This window comes from Barbatula barbatula (genome assembly GCF_947034865.1).
Source record: "Barbatula barbatula genome assembly, chromosome: 15".
NCBI lineage: Eukaryota > Metazoa > Chordata > Actinopteri > Cypriniformes > Nemacheilidae > Barbatula > Barbatula barbatula.
This window is the reverse complement of record NC_136778.1, coordinates 9715731-9742549: the sequence shown is the minus strand read 5'-3', so window position 1 is coordinate 9742549 and position 26819 is coordinate 9715731. Positions and strand designations below refer to the sequence as shown.

Here is a 26819-nt window from a genome sequence, read left to right as displayed (position 1 = left end):
TCTCTTTCTCTCGCTCTCTCTCTCTCTCTGATGCCCCTCTCTCGCTGTCCCTGATCTAAAGTCACAGCAAGACAAAGTAGCATGGTTAAAGAAGACGTCCAGGGGCACGGGGTAAAAAGACCTCACGTAAAAATGTGCCACGTAACATTATGAATGTCACATTTAAGCTTTACCGTAAGGCCTGATGTATATAAAAGTGGATGTATATACGATCGTCACGAGGAAAGTTTGTACGCCAAGCGTGTGGCTTTATTGCAGGTTTGAGTTCCACCTGGCCCGGGGCCAGACTCTTTACAACATCATTCACACTCAACTTTAACAACTCTGACCTATTACACTGCATATCACCGTAAAACTGTCACATAGAGCCAGCCTCTCCAACCGCAGCTATAATAGACAGAAAACCCCCAAGACTGCATTACCCATAAAGCATCACGACAGACAACAGAGGTTAAACTCCGCTGAAGGTGGGAGACCTGCATTTCATGCACATAAATCTAAAAACACAGGCACACGCATGGACACACATTCACACACAAAACGGGCCAGTGATGAAAAGGAGTTCACATTTTGGCCATTGATCCTATAAGCCTGGTATAAAATCTTTCATTCAAATTAAAAGGAAAAGCTGCAGGTAAGTGATGGTGCAGCTGTGTTTTGCATGCTGGTACTATGACGCCCAGCATGGGTCAGATAAAGACGCTCTTGCATTGACGGGGTGAGGGCCTTTGTGTGTGTGTGTTGCTCACTATGTGATGTTTTTTATCTTGCTTCTGACCTCTGCCATTAAGCAGATAAGATCAGCCCATTCTGATCCTTGGAGTGAAAGGTCAAAGCCATCTTTCATTAAACTGAAACCGAAACGCAAGCACTTACATGTTATCTAAACAGTACAGAAATGTCTACTTCATGTGCATGTGTCGTACGGATTAAAGTGTTTATCACATATGAAATATACAGATTATAAATGTATATTTATTAATATCTTTATCAATTATAAAATAAACTAATTTATGTGTTAATCCAATATAGAATATACTTGTTCATGTATAAATCAAATAATGCCTGAAGCTATTTACACAAAGCAGAAAGTTATCAAAAGAAGCTAAATTATAAGAAATATTAACATTTTCAAGCGTGATAAAATGCTGTAAGAGAAAATAACAATTGCTTTTATCCCTGAAACTTTCAAGAAAGTGGCACAAACCTGAACTGGTAAAGCATTGTCTGCAGTCAGGTTTCTTCATTTTGAGGAGATGATGCGGCACAAATGTTTTGATGCTCATATGGGGCGATTTTCCAGCCAGGGTTTAAACTTAGTCCCACACTAATTGAAATGTTAGAGGCGTCTTGACGAAAACAACGTGCAATGACACAGCTTTAAATATGTAAGTGCGATTGTTTGGCCTCCAGAAATATATTTTTTATTGGTATATTTCTTTTAATGACTTGAAAATATCCTAATATAACTAAAGCCTAGTCCTGGTTTAACCTAATCTATGTCTGGGAAACCGCCCCAAGACTTTAGCCTGGTTTGCACATGCAGGGTCACAAATTCTCTAAAAGAGAAGAGTGCAGCATGTCTTTGAGGTGCTGGATTGCAACATAATCCTAATACTTCATAATCCGCATATTTCCATCTGTACGTGAGGGCAAAACCACAACAAGTTTGCAGAGAAGTCAACAAGTTTTGATTTGCTAAAATACCCGCATGGTGAACTGTACTCTGTGTTGCTCGAGCATTTGGTCAAACTCTCATGCATACTCACACGCATACTTATTTACTGTACGTTGCATTTATATTTTTGGCAAGCGTGTCCTTCCTAAATTAAGCAACTTGCATGCAATGTGTTGTGACTGCCTTATTTCACAAAGTAAACTCATGCTCATTTATACACTACACTACTGAATTCCAATAAACCTTGTTGTGTATTCCTCCCCACATCCCCATATTCAGTAATACATTCTCAAATCCTGTAAAAACACAGTTAAACATTAATTTACGCGGCAGCTGAGGTTACACCATATAACAAAATGACCAAAGCACTTTTTACGAAGGAATAAATCTTAACGTGTCCTTTTGAGAAGATGTGCACATAAGTTTAGCATGGCAGGATATAAACAAAGTCACAGCGTTACTAAACTGCTATGGAGTTTCTTGCATAAATCAAAACTTTTTGCGAGTTCAGCCTTCGTTATGCCCGCTCTCTCACTCTTTAAAATGAAAAACGAAGAGAAAAAAACGATGAGGGTTTCCTAGGGACTGTCTGGAAAATAAAAAGTGAAAAAAGACCCTTTGGCAAACTTTGGTCCTCTTTCCCCAAAGAGCCTCATAAAAATTGTCTAAATCAGCATCCGTACGAATGAAATGGATGTGCAAAATCACATCCACTGAAGGCTGAGCGGAGAGTGCCGGGTTCACACAGCGGTCTGAGGCGGCTGTCTGGGGGCCACATTCATCAGAACCTTCTCTATTAAACCCCTCGATCAGCTAAAAGTAAAATGCTTAGTTTTCATGTGTTCTTCACTGCACCCAAACTGTCACTGACTATATGCGTGTGAAAAAATGGCCACGATTCACTTTACAACCAACTCCTGCAGGAAACCGTAAAGTTACCGGAATTCACTCGAATATTTTAAGGCATCATTTAAAACTCTTCTCAGCCTTAAAAAGAAGTCAATGTGCACACACATACCCCGTGAGTAGATGGCGTGTGACGGATAGACAAGGCCAAGTAGTTACCTGCTTTTCTCATTGTAAAGCTAAAACTACGCATACCTCTTGAAGTAATGCGAGCGAGTGTGTATCAACAGCAGGATACGGCATTTATTTTATTTTCATTTGCGCACACAGATATGCTGGCTATGTGATCTCTAAAGGTTATGCAAATAAAGAAAGGCGAATTTGCGCACATCCAACCACTAGCTACGTCTGGCATGATACCCATCACTCAGCGCTTTCAAATGTTGATTTTGGGAATGATAATAATGCATGTAGCCATTCATCCAAAACCATATTGGGTGTGACAGATATTTTTAGCAGTGCTGTGGAATGTTTCAGTCAGAAGAGTATTAGTCATTCAGTAATTACTTTTATTAAAATGCAAGAGTTTATTCAACAAAGAAACTAGAAACTTAGAAACGTTTAATAAGTGTGTGTGTGAAATTAAAGTAGATTCATGGTCGTTATTTGATCCATTATCGACTTAATGGGAAAGTTCACCCTCAAGTTGTTCCAAATGTGTATACATTTCTATATTCTGTTAAACGCAGAGAAAGATATTTGGAAAAATACTTGTAACCAGTTCTTAATTTTTGAGTGAAGTGTCCCTTTAATAAAATAACCGAATAGTTCTAAATATGTTGAAATGCTACCTTACAACAACACATTTGTAAATCTCTCTTCCTCACACCCACCCAGTCGACTTAAATCGCGAAAAGCGTTGATTTACTTCCTATCGCAGAGGTTAAAGGTCAAATTGTCATTTCACCTCTCTTGACGGATGACCCGCCCTCGACTCGTGTCATCTAAAGTATCCTAATCTGATGTTATATAACTGATGATGCATTTTGAGGTCATCAGGAACCTGATTCCACAACTATTTATTGGCTCTGTTCACAAATAACAAGCGCGTGAGTGTGCAGGTCAACCCAGAACCTTTTCACACCGGTTCTTCCTAATCCCGTGATGTCACTCATCTGCGGACTAACTCTAATCCTGCATCTCACTCGTTGGCCATAACATGATCCTTTCTTCTCAGTGAAAGAGCTCCTGCTGACCCACGCTCGGAGAAAACCTCTGATCTGTCAACAATCATTTAGTGCACATGTTTTCTTAAAAGATTTACTGGCCTTTCTCATTCCGGAGTGACCACCCACCACACACAGACACTCAAATAATCTATACGTTACAAATAGAGTAATGTTATATAAAGGTTAAAAGTGGGCATGGGAATTTTGATCTACTTTTTTGTGGCTGAACTGGTAGAGCAGGGTGCTAACAATGGCAACTCAAGGGAATGCACATACTGATAGGTTGTGTCTGCCAAAATACAGAAATGTAAAATATATCTTGGTAGGGTGTATTTGTCCATTCCATTAGGTCTCACACTTTGTATCAAGCAACAAATGTTATTTTAAAATGCAAAAAAAACATTTTAGTACTTCTGCCATACAAAATGAAATAAACCAGGGTAGATATTAACAAGGACTTGGCATTGCATTATTATATCTGGATGAAATGTAAATATTGGTATTAGAAATTGAATACAGTGAGAAATTTCAAATTTCTTCAGTCTATCTTAAAGGGATAGTTCACCCAAAAGTGAAAATTATTGTACAGTACGCACCAGTCATTACAATTCTGTATGGCTGTCTTTCTTCTGCAGAACACAAAAGAAAATATTTCGAAAAACGTTGATAACCAAAATACATTGGCCCCATTGACGTCCATAGTATGAACACAAACCACTGAGACATTTCTCCAAATATCTTCTTTTTTGTTCCACAGCAGAAAGAGTCAGAAACATATCACATCAACCTACAAACACACTAACTCACCACTTCAGTTGGCCGGTAGTACTTTGGATCAACCTTCACATGGATGGCTCCGGTCTCCTGACAGCGGCCCACCTCCTTCTCATCCTTCCCCTCCCACCTGAAAGACAGAACAAGACCTCTGAACACATTCCTTCATCTTTCTCTCTCCGCTTCGCAATTCAGCTATCTGCCGACATTACAGATTTATAATATTTATGGCGTGTTTGAGTGAATCAAGACCAGATGGGCCATATTAATCAGATGGGCTAATATCTGAGGTGTACGTGTTCGAGTGTGTGTGCTTGATCTCTTACACTATGGTTTTGCCCACGTGTCTGAAGGCATGTACCACAAACTCCCTCACGCTGTGCACGTCCCCTGTCGCTATGACTAAATCTTCAGGGGTCTCATGCTGCAACATTAGCCACATTGCCTGTAACAAGATGACACAAAGATAGATACAGTTATGAAGTAATTTGCATTTCATTATAACTAGATGACACATTCAATGTCATGACGACATCATAAGATCGAGGTGGTCTTAAGAATGCATGCTGTAATACAGTAAAGCACAAAGCAGTGTTGAGACAGCTATGTTGTCTTAGGTTCGTATTTAGGATCACAAATCTTCTTGAGAAGATTTAATGCAGACGCATCTGGTCCCAGCAGTATGCGCCTTTATGTGGTTATGATCTTACACACGCCCCAACACACAAACACACGTCCATCCCTGTCCTGACGTCAACACAAAGCCTCACGGGATATCAATTGTGGGAATGAGGCACTGGGTTCCCAGGTCCATACAACCACTACACAACGACACAAACACAGTTTACATTTACATGGTCCTTGTGGTGATCCAGATGAAAGAGAGAACAAATTTCTAAAGCTTTCTGGGAAATAAATAGCGAGATACTTAAAGCAAGAACGCTTGCCAGCAGGTCAATGGGTCTATATCATCAGAGTCTCTTGTCTCCTTTCTCTCTTTGGCTTTAGCTCTCTCTCTTACACACACATATATATATATATATCTTGACTCCAGCGCTTCAGCATTCAGCCAGTTGGCTGGAGAATAAATCCAATCCCTCGATAGGACTTCACTCTTTTCTTCCCGTATGCTTGATGGAGGGATAAAGACCCCATCAGCACGTTTTATACGCTGCAGTGGGAACGCAAGACTTGGCCGTCCAATGGATTCTTATATCACTCATGCTGCACTCAATCCAAACCTCTCAAATGAGACAACAGACAGATGGACGGATAGATTGAGAGGCTTTGTATTTTAGCACAATACAAACAATCAAACTGAATAATAAATGTCTAATGTCTAAGTTAATAAAGTTGAACCAAGATTAATTCATCATTTATTACCCAAACTATTTACAATGCTGCTTTATTTGACAATATTCTGTACATATTTACCCATTTTCAAAATGACCACCATGGAATGTGAAGAAAGGTTAAAGGGTTAAGCTCAAGCATTTAATTTTCACCAGTACAAGCTCACAAAGGATGAAACCTATGGGTTACTGATGTGACCGTGTGTGTGTGTAAGAAAACAAGAGCCAGACATAGCAAGAAAAAGAGTTCAAGCGAAGTAGAAACATTCTCTGATCTTATTTTAGTCACAGCAAACAACATTCTTTTTCACTCTTTTGTTTCTCACACCCACACAAGGGAAGTGAAGCGCTGTAAACGTACGTTCACGAAATCTCAAACTAATTTTTACAGACAATGTTCCCTTTCTGCATGTCTCAAGTGTAAGTGAGGTGATTTAATGGCACAGTACACATTCGTTGTGAAAAATATGAATACTGGAACCAACAGCCCCGGCTGCGTCTAACATCCCTCGCGTCTCCATTCCTCCCTCTCTCTCTCTCTCTCTCTCTCTCTCTAAGGATCATTAGCGCTGTGACAGACAGCTGAGAGGCCTGCAGCTCGACTCCCTTCCCCTTCCTTCCTGTTCACACACTCAACGGCTGGAATGGGAGGAGTCTGGTCGCTCCAACGCTGTCTGTGCATTTTTTAGGAGCAAATGTATGTGCTACGCGCCTTTAAAGCACTAAAGTAAAGATTTCAATATTGGGTTTTAAACGGACTGCACGGTTTGGTACCACTGATCTGAAATATTATTCTCCTGAATACGTTTAGAAAGTCTACAAACAGTGTTTGATGATCGATAAACTTGAAGCAGTATTTTGCAGCTATTTACATCTTTTTGTTTATTGTTTACTGCTTTACTTTGCATGTCTGACTAACCTCATCCCAAACTCACCATCTTATCCAGGGAAGAAGCCAAGATGTCTACATGTAGATCAGGAAACGCACACGTACATCTGTTCAATCACTTTAAAGCCCACTGGACGGGTCAAAGAGGTAAATCATAACGGAAGGTTTGAGGGCAGATTTCACGTACAGCAGTTTCGAATCTCCTCCAGTGCCCCTGCAGCTATCCATCTATACGAGCAAATGTAAACTTCATCAAGCCACAGGACGAGGGGGTTTTAAGACACGTAAGGTGAAATAGAAACCATTGGATGAATTGTTGTGACATCCTCTTATGGGTATCAATGCCTCTTTTGTTTTTGTGCATCAGGGTATGTGTGACTATATTCCCCTGCAGGTTCTTTAGAATGAAGTATCTTGAAATATTCAAATCAGTCTGCCATGGTACACTACCAAAGATTACGCAAATGTTGGTCATGTGACAGCATACATCCAAACAGAATTCCCAACCAGAAGGTTAATTGTGTGGAAATGTGATGAGCTTATACTTGATGTACACTACCAAAAGGTTAGAAAAGCAAGCGCATTCTTTCTTATTGCTGTTTTCCAATTTAAGAATAAAATATATACATTTTATAATAATTATTTTATATAATATTATTGATATTTTAGAATGAATTTAATTAGAATTTTAATTATTTTATTAGTATTACCCAAATATAAACAATTGTAATATAAATAAAATCTCATTTTAATTTAGGAATAACTATATAAATAAATAGGCACAGTTTTTGTGGGTACAAAATGTATTACTTGATCCCTATTAAATGTAATATAATAATAGTAATAATAATACATCCAAATATAAAATAAGAACAAATTAAAAACAAATCAAATTCAATTATTAATAAATTTAAATAAAAGAGGAGACAAGAAACAAATGCAGACTCACATAAAAGAACTACATAAGACTGTCAGAACCATTAACATGTTTAATAGAACCAAATATTGAACAAAGACCATATCGCATAATAAAGCATTATCGCCTCTGAAACCTTGGATCTCCATATTACATAATTTTTTCCTACAAATCATTATTAGTAAACCTTTATATTTGTCACTGGGCTTTGCAAATATCTAGCTTATAAAGCATGAACAATTCTAGTGAACTTTGACAGTTATTAAAAAAGTACAGTGTTTTTTCAATTTCCTGAAAAACAGCAAATTTGGACATCCAAGGTTTGGAAAGGACAGCGACAATATGAATTTTGACCCCGCTCCACTCATCTGAGACTGGTTTTATTAACCCTGTCATATTATTTCACACAGATAAAAATGTCATGTCTCTTTAAAACACTAATTTTCCTCTAATTCACTGATGGGCAAACATAGAGAGACCTGCTGGACCGCTTCACTGCAGCTGTTTACTTTTTTTTTAAGTTTGTTACTCTGTTCTAAACAGTCCTGCACATGCTCCGATTCGACCAAACACACGTTTACGACTGTGACACGAAAACTAAAAGAAACCGTGCTTCATGCCATGTAAAGAATTCCTCACCCAAGAACTGTACAAGTCTTTCAGGTAGATCTTGCCCAGTAATAATAAAACTATTCATAACCATCCACCAACAAGGGCACATACATGTGCGCACGCACACATACCCTGGAACTGACTCTATGGCTCCAGGAGTCATTGGTTTAGAAGGGGGCCTGTTTTAAAAGCCTATTTTTATTTTTGGAGCTGCTGAAAGTTTAAATACTCCCCTCTACCCACCACAACACACACACAGACATAGTGTTTTTTTGTCCGGAGCACAGAAGTACTCTGTTTGAGGCAGGTGGTTTGAATTAGGCAGAGACTGCCTGTCATAGTGTGACACTTGCTCACACACACACATACAGAGAGTGTGTTTTCGACAGCAGATCGCCTGGTTACTTTATTAACCTTATTTTCAATGGATTTTTTGCACAAGGTTCACTCGATACGCAGCAAAGTGATGATATAGGAAAAATTCAGTACATTTTTTTAAATCATTTATTCAACCTCCTGCCGTTCAAAACTGTGGAACACAAGAGAAGATATTTTGAGAAATGTCTGGGTAGTTTTGTTCTATTTGTTCTTAATGGGGTTTGTCGCGTCATGTAGCGTTCAGTTCGGACACAATTTTAAATTATAATGGGTTCTAATGAGTTTCTAATGTCTTTTGTCGTATCGTTGTCGTGTCGGTCGCATCCGGTGAGAGTGCATAGTGATGCAATATAGGAAGCGATGTGAAAACAGGAAACTGATTTAGCCTGACAGAGGATGAAAATGCAAGCTTATTGACTATTGATTATTGTAAAATGATATGCATCCAGACAGTGAAGTGTGTGAGAGAGAGAGAGAGAGACGGGGAGAGAGAGAGAGAGAGAGAGAGAGAGAGAGAGAGAGAGAGAGAGCAGTCGAGATGGTTATCAGGGCCGTTTAGCCCCTTGTTGAGAGCAGATTGGTTACAAATTGGAAAATGAGGAACAGGTGTGTGTGCAGGAACACACACTGTCACACACATCCATTAGCAGTGCACACAACTTTGGGACCACAGAAATTCTGCAAGCAGAAAAACAGAAAAGTTCAACACCGCCATCTATAAATGTTCGCAATAAACACAGATGCAAAGACATGCACTCTCTCTTTCTTTCTCTCTCTCTTTCTCTCTCTCTCTCTCTCTCTCTCTCTCCCTTTTCTTCTGCTGTCTGTTTCACAGGTGGCTTCATTTTGTGTGGTCATATAAAACTGAAAGGTCAAGCTGTAACACTGACAGGACATTTTTCTCACATATTAGGACTACTTTAATTGTATTTGTGTGTGTGAGAAACGGGAGAATGAACATTTACACTGTGTGCATGTGTGACAGAGTGATGACAGTCGTATTTGTGGAGGCATGCTGTGCTGGCGAATCTTTGTGCTGATGTTTTCCCCAGGTGAGTTTTTACTGCCTGGAGTACAATGAACAAAGAGAGGTGTGTATGCGTTTTCCTGCCTGTTTTAACACAGTCACAATGACAGACATACAAAAGTCTTAAAGAATCTGCCTTCACTTGGATAGAGGTGCCCAGAAATGCAACGCAGCAAATGTTGACTAAAAATGAAGCGAATCAGATTGAATCTGCCATTCAGAACGCTGTGTCAACTTTCTATAAAGCCTTCGTATTTTACAACATTATAAATAGATTTTTCATGTACTTTAATTACCATAAAATAAACCGTTTTTAGTACTTTTAGTACATTATTTAAGATTTTTATTAAATAAATATGAATATATATTTATTAGATATATTTAGCATTTCCTTCACTCTACAAATGTTATTTTCAACCCAGCGTTGAGTCAAAAAGGAATGAACGTAACCACTGGGTATGTAAATTCATCTATGATGGTTTGCTTCCACCAATAATTCTAGGTTGTTTTAACCAAATGTTGACTCAAATATAAACATTTTCTGAGTTAATTTAACCTTACTAGTGGGTTGATCTCATTCTGACCCAACACTGGGTTGAAAACAACCCTGCATTTTAAGAATGTTGCTTTAATGTCAACCTTCTTGTCTGCTGTGTACTCTGGTAAATGATTATAACCTTTATTTGAACTGTTAACTGTTTCATACATGAATATATATATTTTTTTAATAATAATAGTAATAATTGATAAATACATAATTGCTAAATCATCATTACATTTTTCGGAAATGTATAACTTTTGCAGAAAGTAAACAAATACACATAGTTAAAAAACCACAATCCATCATTTATGTGCACACTTTGAATTTTCTTTAGGTTTATGAATTTTCTTCCCCATCGCTCTTGGAATCCAAAATCCACTTCAACCAATCAAAAGTTATTACGCTCTGCTGACAGCCTGAAAAAATATGAATCAGATTTCAGGAATCAAATTCAAACTCAATATGAACTTCCACCCGCGTGTATGTCTAGGTGCGTATAAAACCAACAAATCTCTTATTTACAAAAGGAATAATGGCACGCTGGCATGTGTTTATACTGGATTAAAAGAATGGCGATTTAATGCTCGTAAATAAACAATAACACAATGAAAATGTTTATCTGAAGATAAACACGTACATGTACACATATAATCATCTTCCTTTAACAACAGCCAGGCTTACACAATCCCCGGCACACATCCACACCTCGCCAAACCTTTAATCTCCAGATTACCAGCGATATTCAAAACACAAAAGAAGACTCCGAAAGGAAGTGAGAGGAGATGAAAATGAAAGGTCTCGGTTTCATGTGTTTACGAAAGCTGCATGCAGGTAGAGAGGGAGCCGGTTCCTTACGAACGGTTGAAACCGCCTTGTGAGAGTGGCCAAAACATGTCGCCAACCAATAAGCTGTCAAATACTTTCGACTAAAGAATAAGGAAGAGAAGACAAAAGCCTTGTCAGTCTTCTGCATTTGGCCTGAGGTGCTGGCAGGAGAGAAGGTATGTACAGAATGTGCTGTTTTGATAACTGTTAAGATCAGCAGAGCAGCGAGGCCGATCCTAGGATACCTGTTTGTTTAATTCGCTTCTAATATCTGCACCGTTTCAGATGCCGATAGAAGGAGATCTGATTTCAGCGGGGTGGAGTCCGACATCTGATCTGGGACGTTTTAACATCTTGTCATTCCACTTCAAATATACAGCTTTAAACCTTATTAAAATCTTATTAGTCGAGCAAAAACAGCTTAAGTAAAATAAGACGCACATGTAAAGCTGCTGCTCTGGACTCCAATGAAATCGGAGCAGTAAAAAGAAACAAAGCGAATGCTAGGAAGGAGGTTCTCTGGAGGTGTTTTCGTAAAATATGCTGACAATTCCCAGGGTCACCCGGACCACCTCTGAGATCGTCATGTGTGTATTAAAAAGTGTTTAACAGTGAAAGTGAATCAGCAAGGAACGTTGGGTGTTTATGTGAATGTGGCGGCATTGGTGAACGTGTGTGTCTGTAGACCACAAGGAACATATTTTAGTCCAATTCATTATTCTGTGAGATTCAGCAGTTTTAAAATGACCTTTTAAAAAATGACAACAGATTAAATTTATGTGTGTGGGTTTGACGGCATCTAATAATTCAAGCAAAATGGCCATCATGAAAAAGGATCGGCTGTTATCCATTACTACAAATAACCATCACTGTCTCAAGGTAATCGCTGAAAATGTGTGTTGCAAAGTGATAAATACAAAAATGTTATATTTACTTTATATTTATATTGAATTATTATGTTGTCTATTAGCCGATAAGCATTATGGTGTCATTTGTAATGCTAAAATTCAGATTTCTCTTTTGTTATAGCCTTCTAAAAAGAAAGAAAGTGATTTCAAACAAAAAGAAACATAAATATAAAATTACAAGCTTCAAATTAAATCAGATATCAAACCCTCATAACTAACAGTACAAAAGGTGAACATCTTAAGTATAAACAAAAACTATACTGTTACAATTATTACAAGATAAGATCCTAATAAAAGTGATACAATCAAAAATAAAATGGGTGATAAAAATGATTATGGCTGATACAGATATGGTCAGCGATGCAATGAATACATGTTTGTGTGGACTTGAATGCATGAGGTTGTGTGGCAGGAATGCGGAGTAAAATTCGACTCTTCACTTTATATAGATGTTGGTCATGGAAAGCTGGAATTCAGTTATTTTATACTCCCCGTGTGAGCATAAGAGGATGTGTATCTCAGAAGCTAATGCATGCCTAATAAAAAGCAACATTTCTGTTTTTTATATTCAAATAACAACTTAAAAGAAATAACGTTATCTTATCTTTCAATAAAATATTTCTAAAGTCAACAGGTAACAATGAAAGACACAGTTTATTAAAAAAGGCTGCAGAAACTTTGCCGTTTAAACGTTCATTTAAAGTAAAAACAAGTCGTTTTAAAAAGGTTCAATAGTTACTGACAACCCCTGAAAATCTAAAAGAGAATCCTAGTGTTTGTTCAACACAGTCTATATGCTTAAACGTTCTGATACCACGAAGCCTTTAAAACTCACATTCCTGTCGAGACAAACCTCCATCTCAACAATCCGAACACACAGAGAGGAAATTAGCAACATACACACACACGATTTCAAATACAGTCCCATACAAACCCAATGCTCTCCATTCACCTGGTGAGAAGTAAACAAACACGTTTAACGAAGCATCCAACCTCACGGCCGCCCTTCAACATGCGTGTACGCAAACTTAAGTCGGAAATATATGAAGTTATAATGAAATACATTTTTTTCATATTGGATTTGAAGGCCCTGAAATCAAAATCATATGTTGCAATTTCAGCGAGACGGACCGTGATATGTTCAACCTGCAGGGAGGTGTGTGTGAGTCAGGAGTCAGACAGCACGTGTGTGCACGTACGAGTGTATGTGTGGACGGCTGGAGGAGAAATACCAGACTGTATACATTGAAGAGGCTATAGATCACGAACATGATGGTGTGTGTGATTCCTCAACACCTGTACTGCATAAATTCTGATCTACGGCAGCAGTAAAACCCAATTCTAATAACCGAGAGAGAGCAAGAGAGAGAGAGAACGAGAGTCGGCTACTGTAAAGATCATAACAAGAGCCAGCTGTGTGTGTAGTATGATCAGGGTTCCTGCATGCCCTACATGGCTTGTGTGATCAGGTTTTGATTGCGTTTAGCTGCGTGCGACTGAAACGAGACAAATGGCTTTTTGATTAAACATGGAAAGAAAAATAAAGAACTGGCCAGTTATGAAGAAATCATAATGATTATGACGATAATCATAGCAAACAATCTTAAAACGCAATAAATCCACAGAGGACGGATTCCAGAGTACAAAGAAAGACATATTTGCTATTTAAATATATGAATATTTTCAAAATAAAGACCAACACTCATATTAAGGCACACAACCACACATACGTGTGTATGTAAATATATTATGTAGATATCAAGATAACACTCTTGTTCTAAATGACCTTTCCTCTTAAAAGCCAGGACTTCCTGTTGAGACAGGAAGCACTCACTCGGTCCAGCAGCCAGTCTCTACTGATTTCCTGAGATTTATACAGAGGAACCATTCAGTCCATTTACACAAACGGTAACATTCTTTCTCTCCCTTGCTTCTTTATCGCACACGCTCAACACAATAATGAATTGTATTGGTGTGACAGCACTTCTGTCAAATCCTGAATCAACTACTTGACACCATTTATCAAATATCATAATTAAGCATTTCCATTTATACTCCTTGGGAGTATAAAATAACAACATAAAATATGATATGAAGCTAGGTCGGATTTTGAGAGAGAAATAAATGCGTGTGTGTCAAGTAAAAAAAGAAAAAAAGTGCAATAAAGTGAGTTTGTTAACTCGCTCCTGCGTGTGAATTTACAAGTAATTGTAGAACCTGCCACCCACCATAACGCACACACACACACCGGTCAGATTTAATGGGCAGAGCAGCGTTTGACCTCTCACCACTAAACCCTAAAACAGAAACTTTGACCATTAAAAAGTCCCAGCAAGCCTATTATCCAATCAAACGCATCACCGCTCACATCTGGATGCTGCGTGAGTGTGTGCGAGCGTGTAACATAAGAGTGCAGAGATGATTAATGCTGGAGGTGCGGGACAGACTGCTGTGCCATTAAGATGTTTAAAGCTGACATGAAAAAGTGCTCTGGTTTCACTGGCTCAAGATGAACCTTTAAACTACTGTGTGTAGCATTGCGGATGTTGGTGGATAAGCTGTTATTCACTCAGTGCGTGTGACTTTAAAAATGTGAAAGAGAAAGTAAAATTAGGAAAGATAAGAAAATAATAAGGAGACATGTAGAAAAAAATAAGTAATGTGTATTTGCATGCAAGAGATTTTGTAAAATAATTGTAATTTTATTTTTACGATTATGTACTAAAATTAAACTATAAAAAGCACTGCTTTTGTTACAAATTCACTGACCAAAATTTCACAGATGTCTGTATTGTTTACTGCAAGTTCTCATACATTTTTACTGTGCATCAGTTTTGTTTAAATTAATTTTTAGATTCAATATTCAAAATCTCATATTTACTTAAAATGAAGTTCTTGTTTTGTTTTTTCCTTCCCTCGCAAGAAGATGGGGTAGACAGGCAACAAGCATTAATAACAAGATGATAAAATATAAAGAGATTATGTAGTGGGAACACTTTAAAAAAGCTGTTTTTGTTGACATTAGTAAATCCATTAAATAATATAAAATGACAATAAGCTATTTTGTTTTTGGAATCTTTGTTAATGTAAGTTAATGTCAATGAAGTTATTGATGTAATTCAAGGTGCATTAACTAATGTTTACACTTCAGATGTATTGGTAAATGCTGAAATTAAGGTTAATAAATGCTGTAGTATTGTTCATTGTTAGGTTATATTAGCTAATGTATTTACTTAATGTATGTTAACAAATACAATCTTATTGTAAACTGTAAACCAGACAAGCTTAGAAAAATACAAAATGTAAGCATAGACAATACCAGAAGGTACCTTTTCATTTCGTGTACCTTACTAAAAAGCTAAACTTGACATCCAAACATCACTTGAAAACACTTAAAAGTGTCTCCCTGTCATGACCCTAAACCAGCAAAATTATACAGACACCCTGAACACTGACTAGTTGACAACATTGAGAGTCAATATGGAAATCCAGGACCCCGTGTGAAGTTCCGAGTGAGTCCTGCTTCTCCGTGTAGGGCCGTATTTGTTATTTCTCTTATTTGAGACAAATGTTAAAGCCAAGAGACAAACAGTGGTGCACCTGTGAAACGTGCCCCCAGGGAAACACATGGCTCTTCAGCTATTTCCTGGGCCTGAGGGAGGGGCAAAGCAGAACCAGATGACAAGGTGACGGGATCGGCCGGGTCAGATCGGGTTGGATAAGTACGTGCGCGTGAACCTCGCGTGCATGAGCATCTAGTAGGGTCACCGCGTTCGTTTCCCGGGCGTCTCAACAAGACCTACTGAACCCAGACGTGCAACAAACACCCCACAATCTACACATACAAAGTTACGAAAGATGACAACGGACCATGGACTCCTAAAAACATCATTTATAACATGTCTGTTAAGCATCTCTGATGGTCCATTAGATGCAGCGGGTGAGAAGAAAACTCATTAAGTCACTTATCACCTCCTCACATACACACACAGGCACTCAAAGGAAGGCCGCTTACATTAGTCTGTAGTCATCGTAGGGATGCTATTGAGTTCTTGAGGCGGGCACACTGACAGACATGCAACAGGCCACGGTATCACCCACATGTCTAAACATACTTGCACACGCAAATACACACACAAACGCACACGGCATGTCAAGGCCCCACCAGACTTTTTTCTACATCGTGACGCCGGTTGGTGGTCATTGGCATCCATCACACTGTGAGATATTAGGGTGAAGAGTTAACGTGGCCGCGCGTCGCCATGACAACACTATCCTTCGCCAAAGCCTGTCATCGTGCAGATTACAGAGGTTGACTGATGACCAAACAGCAGGCCGTACAAAAGGGTTCAACACACAAACGCTCGCACTCTCACAGGGGAAAGTTGAGCTCTGCAGTTTCGGTGAATGTGGGCCGATCAGTGGGGAGCAACTTCAGGATTTATTACATTTTACATTCGTTCAGCAGACTATAGAGCACACACACACAATGTTCTTTCATCACACCTCAGGCTAGATAACTCGAAACAAAGGCTCTTTGTTGTTGAAGTGACATACATGGGCTTTTAAACATGCACGTACTGGGGTTGAATCCAAAATGTTTGTGTTGTACCGTAACAGCCTTTGACACCTCAGTAATGATATGAAATCAACATTTTTGTCAATAAGTTTTGTCGTTGTCCTTTTTGTCGTTACAGACTACTTTTAGTCATTTATCATAAAATTCATTTTTATGCTTTAATTATGAATATGCCTATAATTTCTATAAAACATTGTGCTCCCTATTTGACAACTTTAGATTTTTGCAGATATAATCATTCGAAACGTCTTACGTTTATCAATCCAGATCAATGACTTTTATTACAGCATTGTGCACTTCAGCATCCAGGTCGTGAGGTTAACCAAACGCTATTGGCTGTTTCGAAAGGAAGCAGAATATGTCCCGCCGTGACTTCCTAGTGGAAATCAATTTATCAACTCATCCAACAAAGCCGTGTATAATAACCTACTTCAGTGGGTATATTCACAAATAAACAGAAAATCGGAAGAAATGGATAATGTGACTCTATAGAAATAAATAATAATATTCAATAATTCCCAATTTTTTTTCATTAAAACTTTTTTCTATCACAAAAAATTACTTGGCAAATACGAAATATAACTGTGACACAGAAAGTTGAAAAGAAATGTATAAATTGTTTATTTGGATGTTTATACATAAATCACATATTAGCTAATGACAAACTGAATGAATAAATATAGTAATGTGACAACAGCATATCATAGAGTGAAATGTTGATTGTTTATAAATATTGTTGATTATTCATTACTGTACATATTTTCATATTACGCTGCAATTTTAAATATTGTTTTACAGCAACTACTACGCAAACCTTTAAAATGTAAACTAAAATCGTAATATTCATACTAACATAAATAATAGTATTTTAACTAATAGTAAAAATAGTATGCATCAATGCAGTGGGCAGTACACTTAGACGTACAGCTCACAGTGAGGTCAAGAGCACAGGACACACACGCTATGTTCCCTTGATGTTTCCAAAATGCTGCATTACAGTGCTACTCTGTTCTCTGCATACAGATGCTGTTTGGCAAACGGCCTCCTTCTCTTGACCACAAACACACACTAACACACTGAACCTCTCTTCTGTGTCACTTGTTCGCCCAGTCTCTTATAAAGGGAGGGCGACTTTGTGTGCGTGTCCGTCTGACATATGCTGCCCTAACAACGCTGTTTTCCCTGGCAAACCCTGACGTTTCCAAGAAAAGTGCGCTGACGTTTTTCCATCCAATAACGTACAGCATAAATGGTCTTTCCTGCTCATTAATAATTTATGACAGATATAGAATGTGTGTGTGTGTGTGTGTGTGTGAGTTTGTGTGGAAAAATAAATGATGAAACGGGTGTGACAGATACAGAAACATCTGTCAACTTAACAGGATAAAACCCAAAGACAGAGGCGAAAAAGAGAGGAGAGGGAGAGAGAAAGCAAATATGAATTATTTATAAGTGGAATAACGTGACAGATGTGGGATATTTTCATTTCCAGTAAGTAAGTGCAACTCACAAACACATATACACACAGAATTCTGCATCACTTCAAACAGCGCGGTCAGGACTTCATCTCACGCTCTAATGGACAAACAAGACTCGTCTCAGACTTTCACATACACACACACACACACCTGTAGCTGTGGGACTCCGGGAATCTATTTCACAATGTTTGTGGATTCATTAAGTTTTCAGTACTTCTTAATAGTCTGCCTAAATCTTTAACAATGATGACAGATCACAATATAAACATAACTAACTAGATGACATGAAATGTCAAGCAGTGACATTCAGTACTAAATATTTTTTTTAAACGTATCTCTAACCATTCTATAGTACATTTTACAGAGACAACACATTGTACTTTAAAAAACTAAAAAGTGATTCAAAAAGGTGAAGGAAATAGTGACCTGTTTCCACACACTTTCCATAATTTAATTTGAAAAGAAATGTAATACATCCCATTTCGTTTTTATTTATAGCAGTGTATTTTATTTTTAAAACCCATCTTTATTATAAAACAGCAGACGCACAGCAAACAGAAACTTGAACAGAGCTTCTTTCTGAGAGAATTAACTTTGCGGTAATGTTGTGTCACGGTTCGACCCGGCCGTGTGGAAAACTGATGTGCTAACATGGAGGCAAGAGGGAAAATGTGGGCTGTTACAAACCATGATACACATGGTCACGAATGGCACAACACACACACGCTGTTGCTTTCTGTGGTGAGTCAACAGCAGGTTAGATTTACTTTTTTGGTCCGAATGTTGCAAAAGACAAAAACTCAGGCGCTTAATATAGAAGCTGTCAGTGGAAATATGTGACTGTGCTGAATGATGGAGTGTGAATAAATATGCGTGTGCGTGTCTCCGCTGTAATGACAGACTTTGGCTGCTGACTGCGCAGAAGAAGAATGGAACGGACAGAAATATGGAGCAGCCTTGGAGGTCTGTAACTCAGTGAGACAAGGCAAGGTGAGAGGTGACAGAGGGGTCAGCCAGGTTTGGGATCGAGAGCGGTTGTGGGTGTGACTCGGCACTAAGAGAAAACAGACGTCAGCTGAGGCTGCCTGATATTACATTGGTATTATAGATGGTGGCGAGTCTTCATATCTATTCCAGAGAATGAACTGACCGTAGACCATTAGACTGGATATGTCCCTGGAGCCATTAATTTGAATCGAAAAGAAACTGTGTGTGTGTGTGTGTGTGTGTGTGTGAGAGAAGAGGAGGCACAAGTTCTATTCCCAAATCAAGTGAGCTGCATTGCTGCCTGCTGGCTACATAGTAAGCTGCCATTTAAGGCCAGAATACTTCACTCGAGTATGCATGCGCAAAATGCACTTTTGTGTAACTTTGATATAACATTCAGTAGCTTCATTGCAAAAAAGTGACTTTTGTTTAACTTAAACTATGATATAAGTGGTCATTTGCTTAAAAGAAAAATAAACTGATCACTGACTGTAATGTTCGTTATAGTGCCCCTTGTGGCAAAACTGAGAATGCACTTCTACTAACAGTAAATCCAAGCAAAAAATGAGCAACTTGAAACTAAAACAATTTATATTACTATTACTAAATCTATTTTTAAATGTACTGTCCTTTTTCTAGATACTTTTTACGTTGAATAAATTATGTCTATAGACATAATTCATGAATATTAACATAATCATGATTACGCGTATCAATGTAATCACTAAGCTTGTTCCAATGCAATGGGATTGCATTTTCCAAGCGTGATGCTCTTAATCTTTAGCTAGGGGTCCAGGACAGCAAAATATGTGCAATTCCAGCATTATGGATGTGTCATTTTCAGTCAAACATAAAATATGAATTCTCAGATATAGATTTAATGCCAAGATATTAAAAAATCTGTTCATATTTTACTAAACCACTGATAATAAAGACCAGACATCAGAAAAATATCAGGAGTTTTCGATTTTAAAAGATGCATTATGGATGTGACAAAGATTTTTTGAGAGAAAACAAACTTTGTAAGATTTCTGTAAACCAGCAATAATACCAAACAAATGGAGGGATGGCCATTTATAGAACATAAAACACTTATGAAAATAAAGTGTTTATGAGGAAAATGGACTGTTATGGATATGCCAACTCCCATACCTGACTATGGAAAACTTTAAGGGCATTTAAACCACAAGATATTGAATTGTGACCAACAGTATGATATTTGCATTGAATTACCCAGATGTCTACCTTTTACAATAGTCTGTGCGTTGGGAGACCTTAAAATGTTGTATGCTAGGTAGTACGCTAGGTACTAGAAGAGCGTCGAAGGGATGGAAAAAGCCCAGTGATGCATATGAGAAAAAAAGCCAAAGAGCCCAGCCAAGGACAGTAAGACAGAGACAGAATAACTCAAATCACTGAGGCCATACTGGCATGTTCTGCTTCTATACTGTACTGCCAAAGCACAAAGCGATAACAGAATAACGTGATAAACTTCATCTCTTTCATGCACTTTCTAAGACTCCTCTCCACTCAATAATTCTTTTCCTCCCCTTTCTTATCATCGCCCTCTCCCTCTTTCATATCTGCAGCTCTGCGAGAGGCTGAAAGTTGAGGATTCTGGTTACAGAGGGCATGTGAAGAGAGGGGAGAAAAAAGGGAGAGGATGAAACAAGAGCATCTGCTTTCATCCTCAACACAGCGGGGAAGAGCTCAGCCATGTCAATCACACAGACAGTCAGCTGCCACACACACAGATGCGCAAACATGCACACACACATATTTTACAGTGGAATAAACCCACAATAATCACACAGAACCAGAAGCACACAAAACCACGGACTCACAACACTGCTCTGACGCGATTACAGTAAGTTCAAAACATGCAAACGTGACAATAGTTCAACTGGTTCAAACATGTATTGATGTAACATTTTAAAATAAAATTGTTATCTCTCTGTGACTGTGAAAATATAATCAAACTTGCTCCATTAAATGGTTCTTTCTCACATGTTGAGTTGGGAATAGGAGTGTCGTAATATACTGGTATTCTCAATAACCGTGATATTAAAAAGCACAATTATTTATAGAGTGATATTTTTACATATATAATAATACCGTAAATAATTCGGCACTTGCTTAAACTTTTGCCTCATAAGTTACAATGGTTACCATGGTTACAAACTCTCTCTCTCTCTTTCTCTGCCTCACTACACTCATATATTTTGAATTATTTGGCCATAAAAAAACGAGAAGACACCTAATAAAATAAAGATAGTTTGATAATTTGACCGATAGTATTGTTGAAAAGAAATTCTAAGAGATGTGATAATATCGTGAAGATCTGATATAGTGACAGCCCTTGATGGGAAATGTTGTTCATTGTGAATCAGTAACTTTGGACAGTTTTGATAAATCAAGCCATTTAAAAGTTAACCGCTGGATTTACGTAAAACGCCTGAATTAAAAAAATCCCCGATTATTCAAAGGGGCTCACATATACACATATGAATGTGTTACATACAGTAGGCCTTGTTGTGTGTTATATAGTTCATTCGTTTTATGTTATAACTTAAAATAATGGTTTTAGAAATTTGGAAGTGTCACCGTAAACACCCAATGCTTGTAATAATGACTACATTTTCAGCTGTATCTGACATTTATTTAAAAAGCTTCTTTAAATAATTATCCTCTAAATACCTTCACATTACCTAGTAAATTTAGGTATTGAAATTTAGCTTTTTTTTAAGAGCATCTCAACTGTAATTGAACTAGTGTCTGCTAATAGAAGCATGTAGCTCGGGACATTACAGATTCAAAGCAAACCCAACAACTGTCACACACACATAGAGGGAGAGAGACACTAAAGAGTGTTATAGTCCTGATCTCCCCTCAGCACAGAGAGCTTTACACAAGCTCAGGAATGCCCTGTGTTAAATGCTCTGCTAAATCAACCCTAAAATCAGCCCTTTCCCTAGATCACCTTACATACTGTGGTTGTGTATACGTGTGTATATGTGCATCTGTGTGTTAGCAGGATTTTAGTCTGTAGTCCAAGTTCTCCCACATGAAATGAGGGAACGAACGCACACACGCATTAAGGTGGTCTCAGCTTGCAGCTGTGTTTATTTATTCTGCTGGATGCTGGCCACTGGAGTTTAAGACCACCCCCCCGCAAAAAAAAAACACTGCACAAAACCACCCACTTCATACCAAAATACCCCTCAGAGTACCAAATCCTACCAGCCCGCTACAGCCTCCCGCCGCCTGTCCCAAAACACCCAAGTCGGATATTTTGACAACCACTGTTGCTTATAAATGTAACTTTTACAACTCGATTACTAAAAAATATTTGTACAATTAACCATTGTTTTTGACTAATAAAATGTAAAGGCTTCAACCACAGTGGTGCCAATTCAGCTGTGCTGCACCTGAACTGCGGTGCAGGAAACACCGTCACACACACATTTTTTTCAAAAGATCCTTCTTTATTACTTTAACTACATCAATCTGAGTTGGCGAGCGCTCCGGTTAGCTATTCACCATTAGCAGGAAGCTGATATGCGCAGTAAAATTCCCCAAAACTGTGTTTTAAAATTGCGATCTCCTTTTAGTCGGAAAGTTCCAGATGGCTTCCCAGTCTTCTCTGAAAACAATCTCCTCATCTTGCTGGAAAATCCTATGCAGCACTCTTGCAAAACATTACAAGCATGAGTCTATTGGAGTGACGGGTCATTGCAGGTACAACTGGTCAATGGGGTAAAGAGTGATTTGATTGGCCTCCGCGTTCTCATAAAGGGCATCTCTGAGCTCTCTTTAGTACGCGATTGGTCAGCGGCGTGGATGGATGTAAGAGGTGAGCGAAAGGGTAAAATCATTGTGTTGCTGGAGAAACAAAGCGTTTCGTGGTGAAATCATCTTTACAAAAACAAAAACATCACCAACCTCTAAGACCCCGCCAAGAGCTTCACGCTATCAGCCCGCTTCATGTGTTTTCACAGGAATCTTTGAACTTCGCTTCATTTGTGCCCTGATTTTATGTATGTTTGTAGTAGAGTTCTGAAAGTCTGAAAATCCATAAAACTATAAAGCTTTGAGTTTCAAAGAGCTCAATCATTTATACAAACAGCAAACCAATTAAAACTATCTGCGGGTTCAAACGTTTACACAAACATGCAAATGTTCATCTCCCACTGCTTTGGCTTCAGTACATACAGCTTCAATGTACTCAAATGCACACATATACACACACACGGACACATGTCGTGCACATACAAAAACAACACCTAAAAAATGTAATTACACAAATTCTTGAAAACTCAAAACCTCATCTACACACACAGTGACAGGGAGCTGCTTATAAACACTTACATGTGTATTTGCAAACTCGCGCCTTGTGGTAATGCAGCTGCGTGCAAAAACAAAAATGCAATTATCTCGCAAAAAAACGAAATATTTGGTAAAATATTAATATGAACAGCCGTTTTAAAAAAAGTTAATGTGAACAGGTGGAAAAAAAAGAAAACGTGGGGCTGAAAAAAGATCAATACACCTTAAAGTGTTATAATGGACTCACTACTGTCCAATATATCAGAAATATAATCAAACAACAAAATCGACAAAACAGAAAACTAAATCAGCAACTGCTTTTATTTGTTCTTGAAACACCTTCATTTATTTTTATGCAACTGTGTCCTACTTGAAGGATTTATTGAATTAAGTTCATTTGTAAACACATTTATATGGATATTTAACTTTTTTAATAAAACTGTCTTATTAGCATATTTTGCTGTAGTTTTTTAATTAATATTCAAAGGTCATGAAATTTTACTGTTTATGGTGTCAAATAGTGGCACTGTAATGAAAATTCAAGATTCCGAAATCTTTCTGAAGTGTGTGAAAAACATTAACAGTCTAAACAAACAAAGGGTAATTGACATTTGGTCATTTTAGGAAAATTAATGTAAACAAACCGTTGGTTTACTTTTACTTTTTTGCATTTCGCACGGGAGAGGGAGTAGAGGACATGGAGTGTGTCCACGGCCAAGCTATTCCATCAATCTACGCATGCAGACACACACAAAACACTTAAAAATATACACACTCACAGCTTTGGTCCGATTTCCCGAAATCTGCCTAGTCCTGAGCCACATAAACCTGGCTGCATGATTCAGCCGCCTGAAATACCAGCATTCCCACAGGAAACCTGGAGCAGCTCACACACACACAAAACTAAAGCTCAGAGTCTGGCAAAAGCCTAAAGGAACTCAGGTCGCTCTAATCCAGGATAAATACAACAGCACGGCTGTGCACTCAGAGGGTAATTACACAGCAAATTGAAAAGAAACTACAAGGTCAAAACACACACACGCTTACTATTTGTATTCATATATACAGTATACACAAATTTAAGTTTGCCCATAGTAAAGGGGTTACGTACAGCAATGCAACATGCGATGAGATCACTAAAGTGGAAATGAGAGCCATTAAAAGCCAACAACTGTCAGAATTATTTCTTTTTTGGTTAACATTATTGGCAACATGCGACTTTGAAAGACAATAGTAGTTCTGAAGTCATGCAGAACTGTTGACAGATTACTGATGTAAGTCACAGTTTGAATTAAGGGACCTTCATAGTCCAAACAAGCACACACATGTTGACAACTGCACAGACGTTTTTAAACCAACCATGTAACTAAATGAATGAAACATCTTATATTGCAACAAAGAAAATGCTCTACAAAATTAAGAAATATCACCCGCCTAATGTAGGTAAAAAATTCATCCACCTAATATGCATTTTTGTGAAAATGATGAAGGATGAGAGAGAAGATATGGATGAAGAATTGATTAAGATGACTGTCATTTTGAATATGAAATACATATTTTATTATACATATATAGACCGCCTCGCAAGATGTAAACAGCAGTTCAGCCGCACTTCCGAATTTTATAGATTTTTATTTCCTTCAAAACGCGGCAAGACACAGCGGCTTGTTCATAATGGGTTTGTTGTCATTTGGGTGATTAATAGTGACAAACAGGGTTTAAGGAGATCCAGCCAATCAAATTACAGAGGCCAAGCAGCATTTCAGACAGTTAAATTTAGGAAGACAGAATGCTCAGCCAGTCAAATTGAAGAAGACAGTCTGCAGGCGGGCGCTTATGACTGTGTAGTGAGAACTGAGAAGGCAAACGTAACAAAACGGATTTACAATCAAATGATAAATGGTAAGATTTCAGATATGCAAACTACTTATCTTTTGCTAATTATGCTGCTTTAAATGAAAACTTAGGTGGTTTGTCACATAATGTAATGCAACATGACTTGACTAAAAAAACAACATACAAGTTTATAGAATATAAGGCATTAGACATGATTGTGTATATATGATGGATTTCATTAACAGAAGAATTCAATAGACTGAAGAACTATTACCACAGGTAATGAATTTTTATGTAACATTATTAAGTCAGTGGTTTGGCAAATGGTTCCTTTAGTATATAAATATGTAGCACCAGCAATATCCAAATACAGTTTTCTCATTCTAGTAATTTCAAATGTGGTAATAATTGCACAAGAGAGTACCAGAACTTTTTTCCCACTTTTGGATTGGGTTTTTTTCTAGAGGAAGTTTGGATTTAACAGTAACTGTGCAAGAATTTGTAGACGAATAGTTCCTTTCAATACACATATTGTCAGATATGATAAATTATGAAGAGACTTCAATACAAATGACGACTGTATGAACAATAGTTTGTGTGTGGGGGGTTGTCTACTTAACCATATTTTGGGGACAAATACTTTTTTTAACCTAAAGAAATGCAGAAAGTTCTCATTTGGGTTGAGGTAAAAGTGGGATTTAGGGTAACTGTAGTTCATAGTGTTTTTAACTTAAAAACAATAGAAGTCTATGGAATTTCCCCACTCAGACAGATAAGTAAATGTGTGTGTGTGTGTACCTCCACATAATCTTTTGCGTGGCCCCAATCTCGTTTAGAGTCCAGATTACCCAGACTGAAGCACTGCAGCTGGCCGAGGTGGATCTTCGCCACAGAGCGACTGATCTTTCTTGTTACGAAATTTGAACCTGAAACAACATGCACAAACACACATATATATATATATATAAAAAAAATACAGTCTTAAATAAACACCACTAATTCTCTTTTGTCAATCCCTGATCATCTTCCTGTTTCCCATTTTTCGTTTCTTCTGTTTATTATCAATCAATGCGTCAATCAACATTAATGGCACCTGGGTCGAATGAATCCAGAACCATGTCTGTCAGTCTCTTTCTTGCACACAAACAGAAACACGCTAACATTCACACACAGGGATAAAATCAGACTCTTGTCTGGTCACTGGACCACCCTGGAGAATCAGTAAGCCAGTCCAACTCCTACAGGGCTGCCAGACACACATACACATATGCCTCATCTGTGGGAAATCTTGGATGGACTCATGTCCCGCTGGTTTGTGCTATAGCTTGAATCCGAAAGAGGCAGGAGTTGTAGCCGAAACCTCCACCGCACAGCCAGGCCTGTAATACCAAGACTCAGGTCAGAGCAGATCTTGGGAACACACTTACACTAAGTGTGTAAGTGAATGGCTGCTATTAAAGCTCTTGACTTGAGCAGAAGCCTCTGCTCGCTGTGTGTTTTTGTCAGAAAAGCTTGGCTGAGAGAATCAGTGTTGCCGGGAAGATCATCTCTTGTTAGTGCAATAACACAAAACCTCACATAAGCACACATACAAAGCTTGCTGATAGACGCAATCGCAGACTGGGGACCCAGTGGAAG

The 26819-nt window shown here is 38.1% G+C and overlaps 1 protein-coding gene across 2 annotated transcripts in view; it reads right to left on the bottom strand.

Annotated features, from left to right (window-relative positions):
- The window catches only part of gmds (GDP-mannose 4,6-dehydratase), a 57115-nt gene that overhangs the window by 5858 nt on the left and 24438 nt on the right, over positions 1–26819 (bottom strand). For both annotated transcript variants that reach the window (XM_079475002.1, XM_079475003.1), the window contains 3 exons: positions 25980–26107; positions 4854–4972; positions 4561–4657 (listed from right to left, as the gene is read on the bottom strand). In XM_079475002.1, the coding sequence (XP_079331128.1) occupies positions 4561–4657; positions 4854–4972; positions 25980–26107 (344 nt within the window). The remainder of the gene's footprint in view (positions 1–4560; positions 4658–4853; positions 4973–25979; positions 26108–26819) is intronic.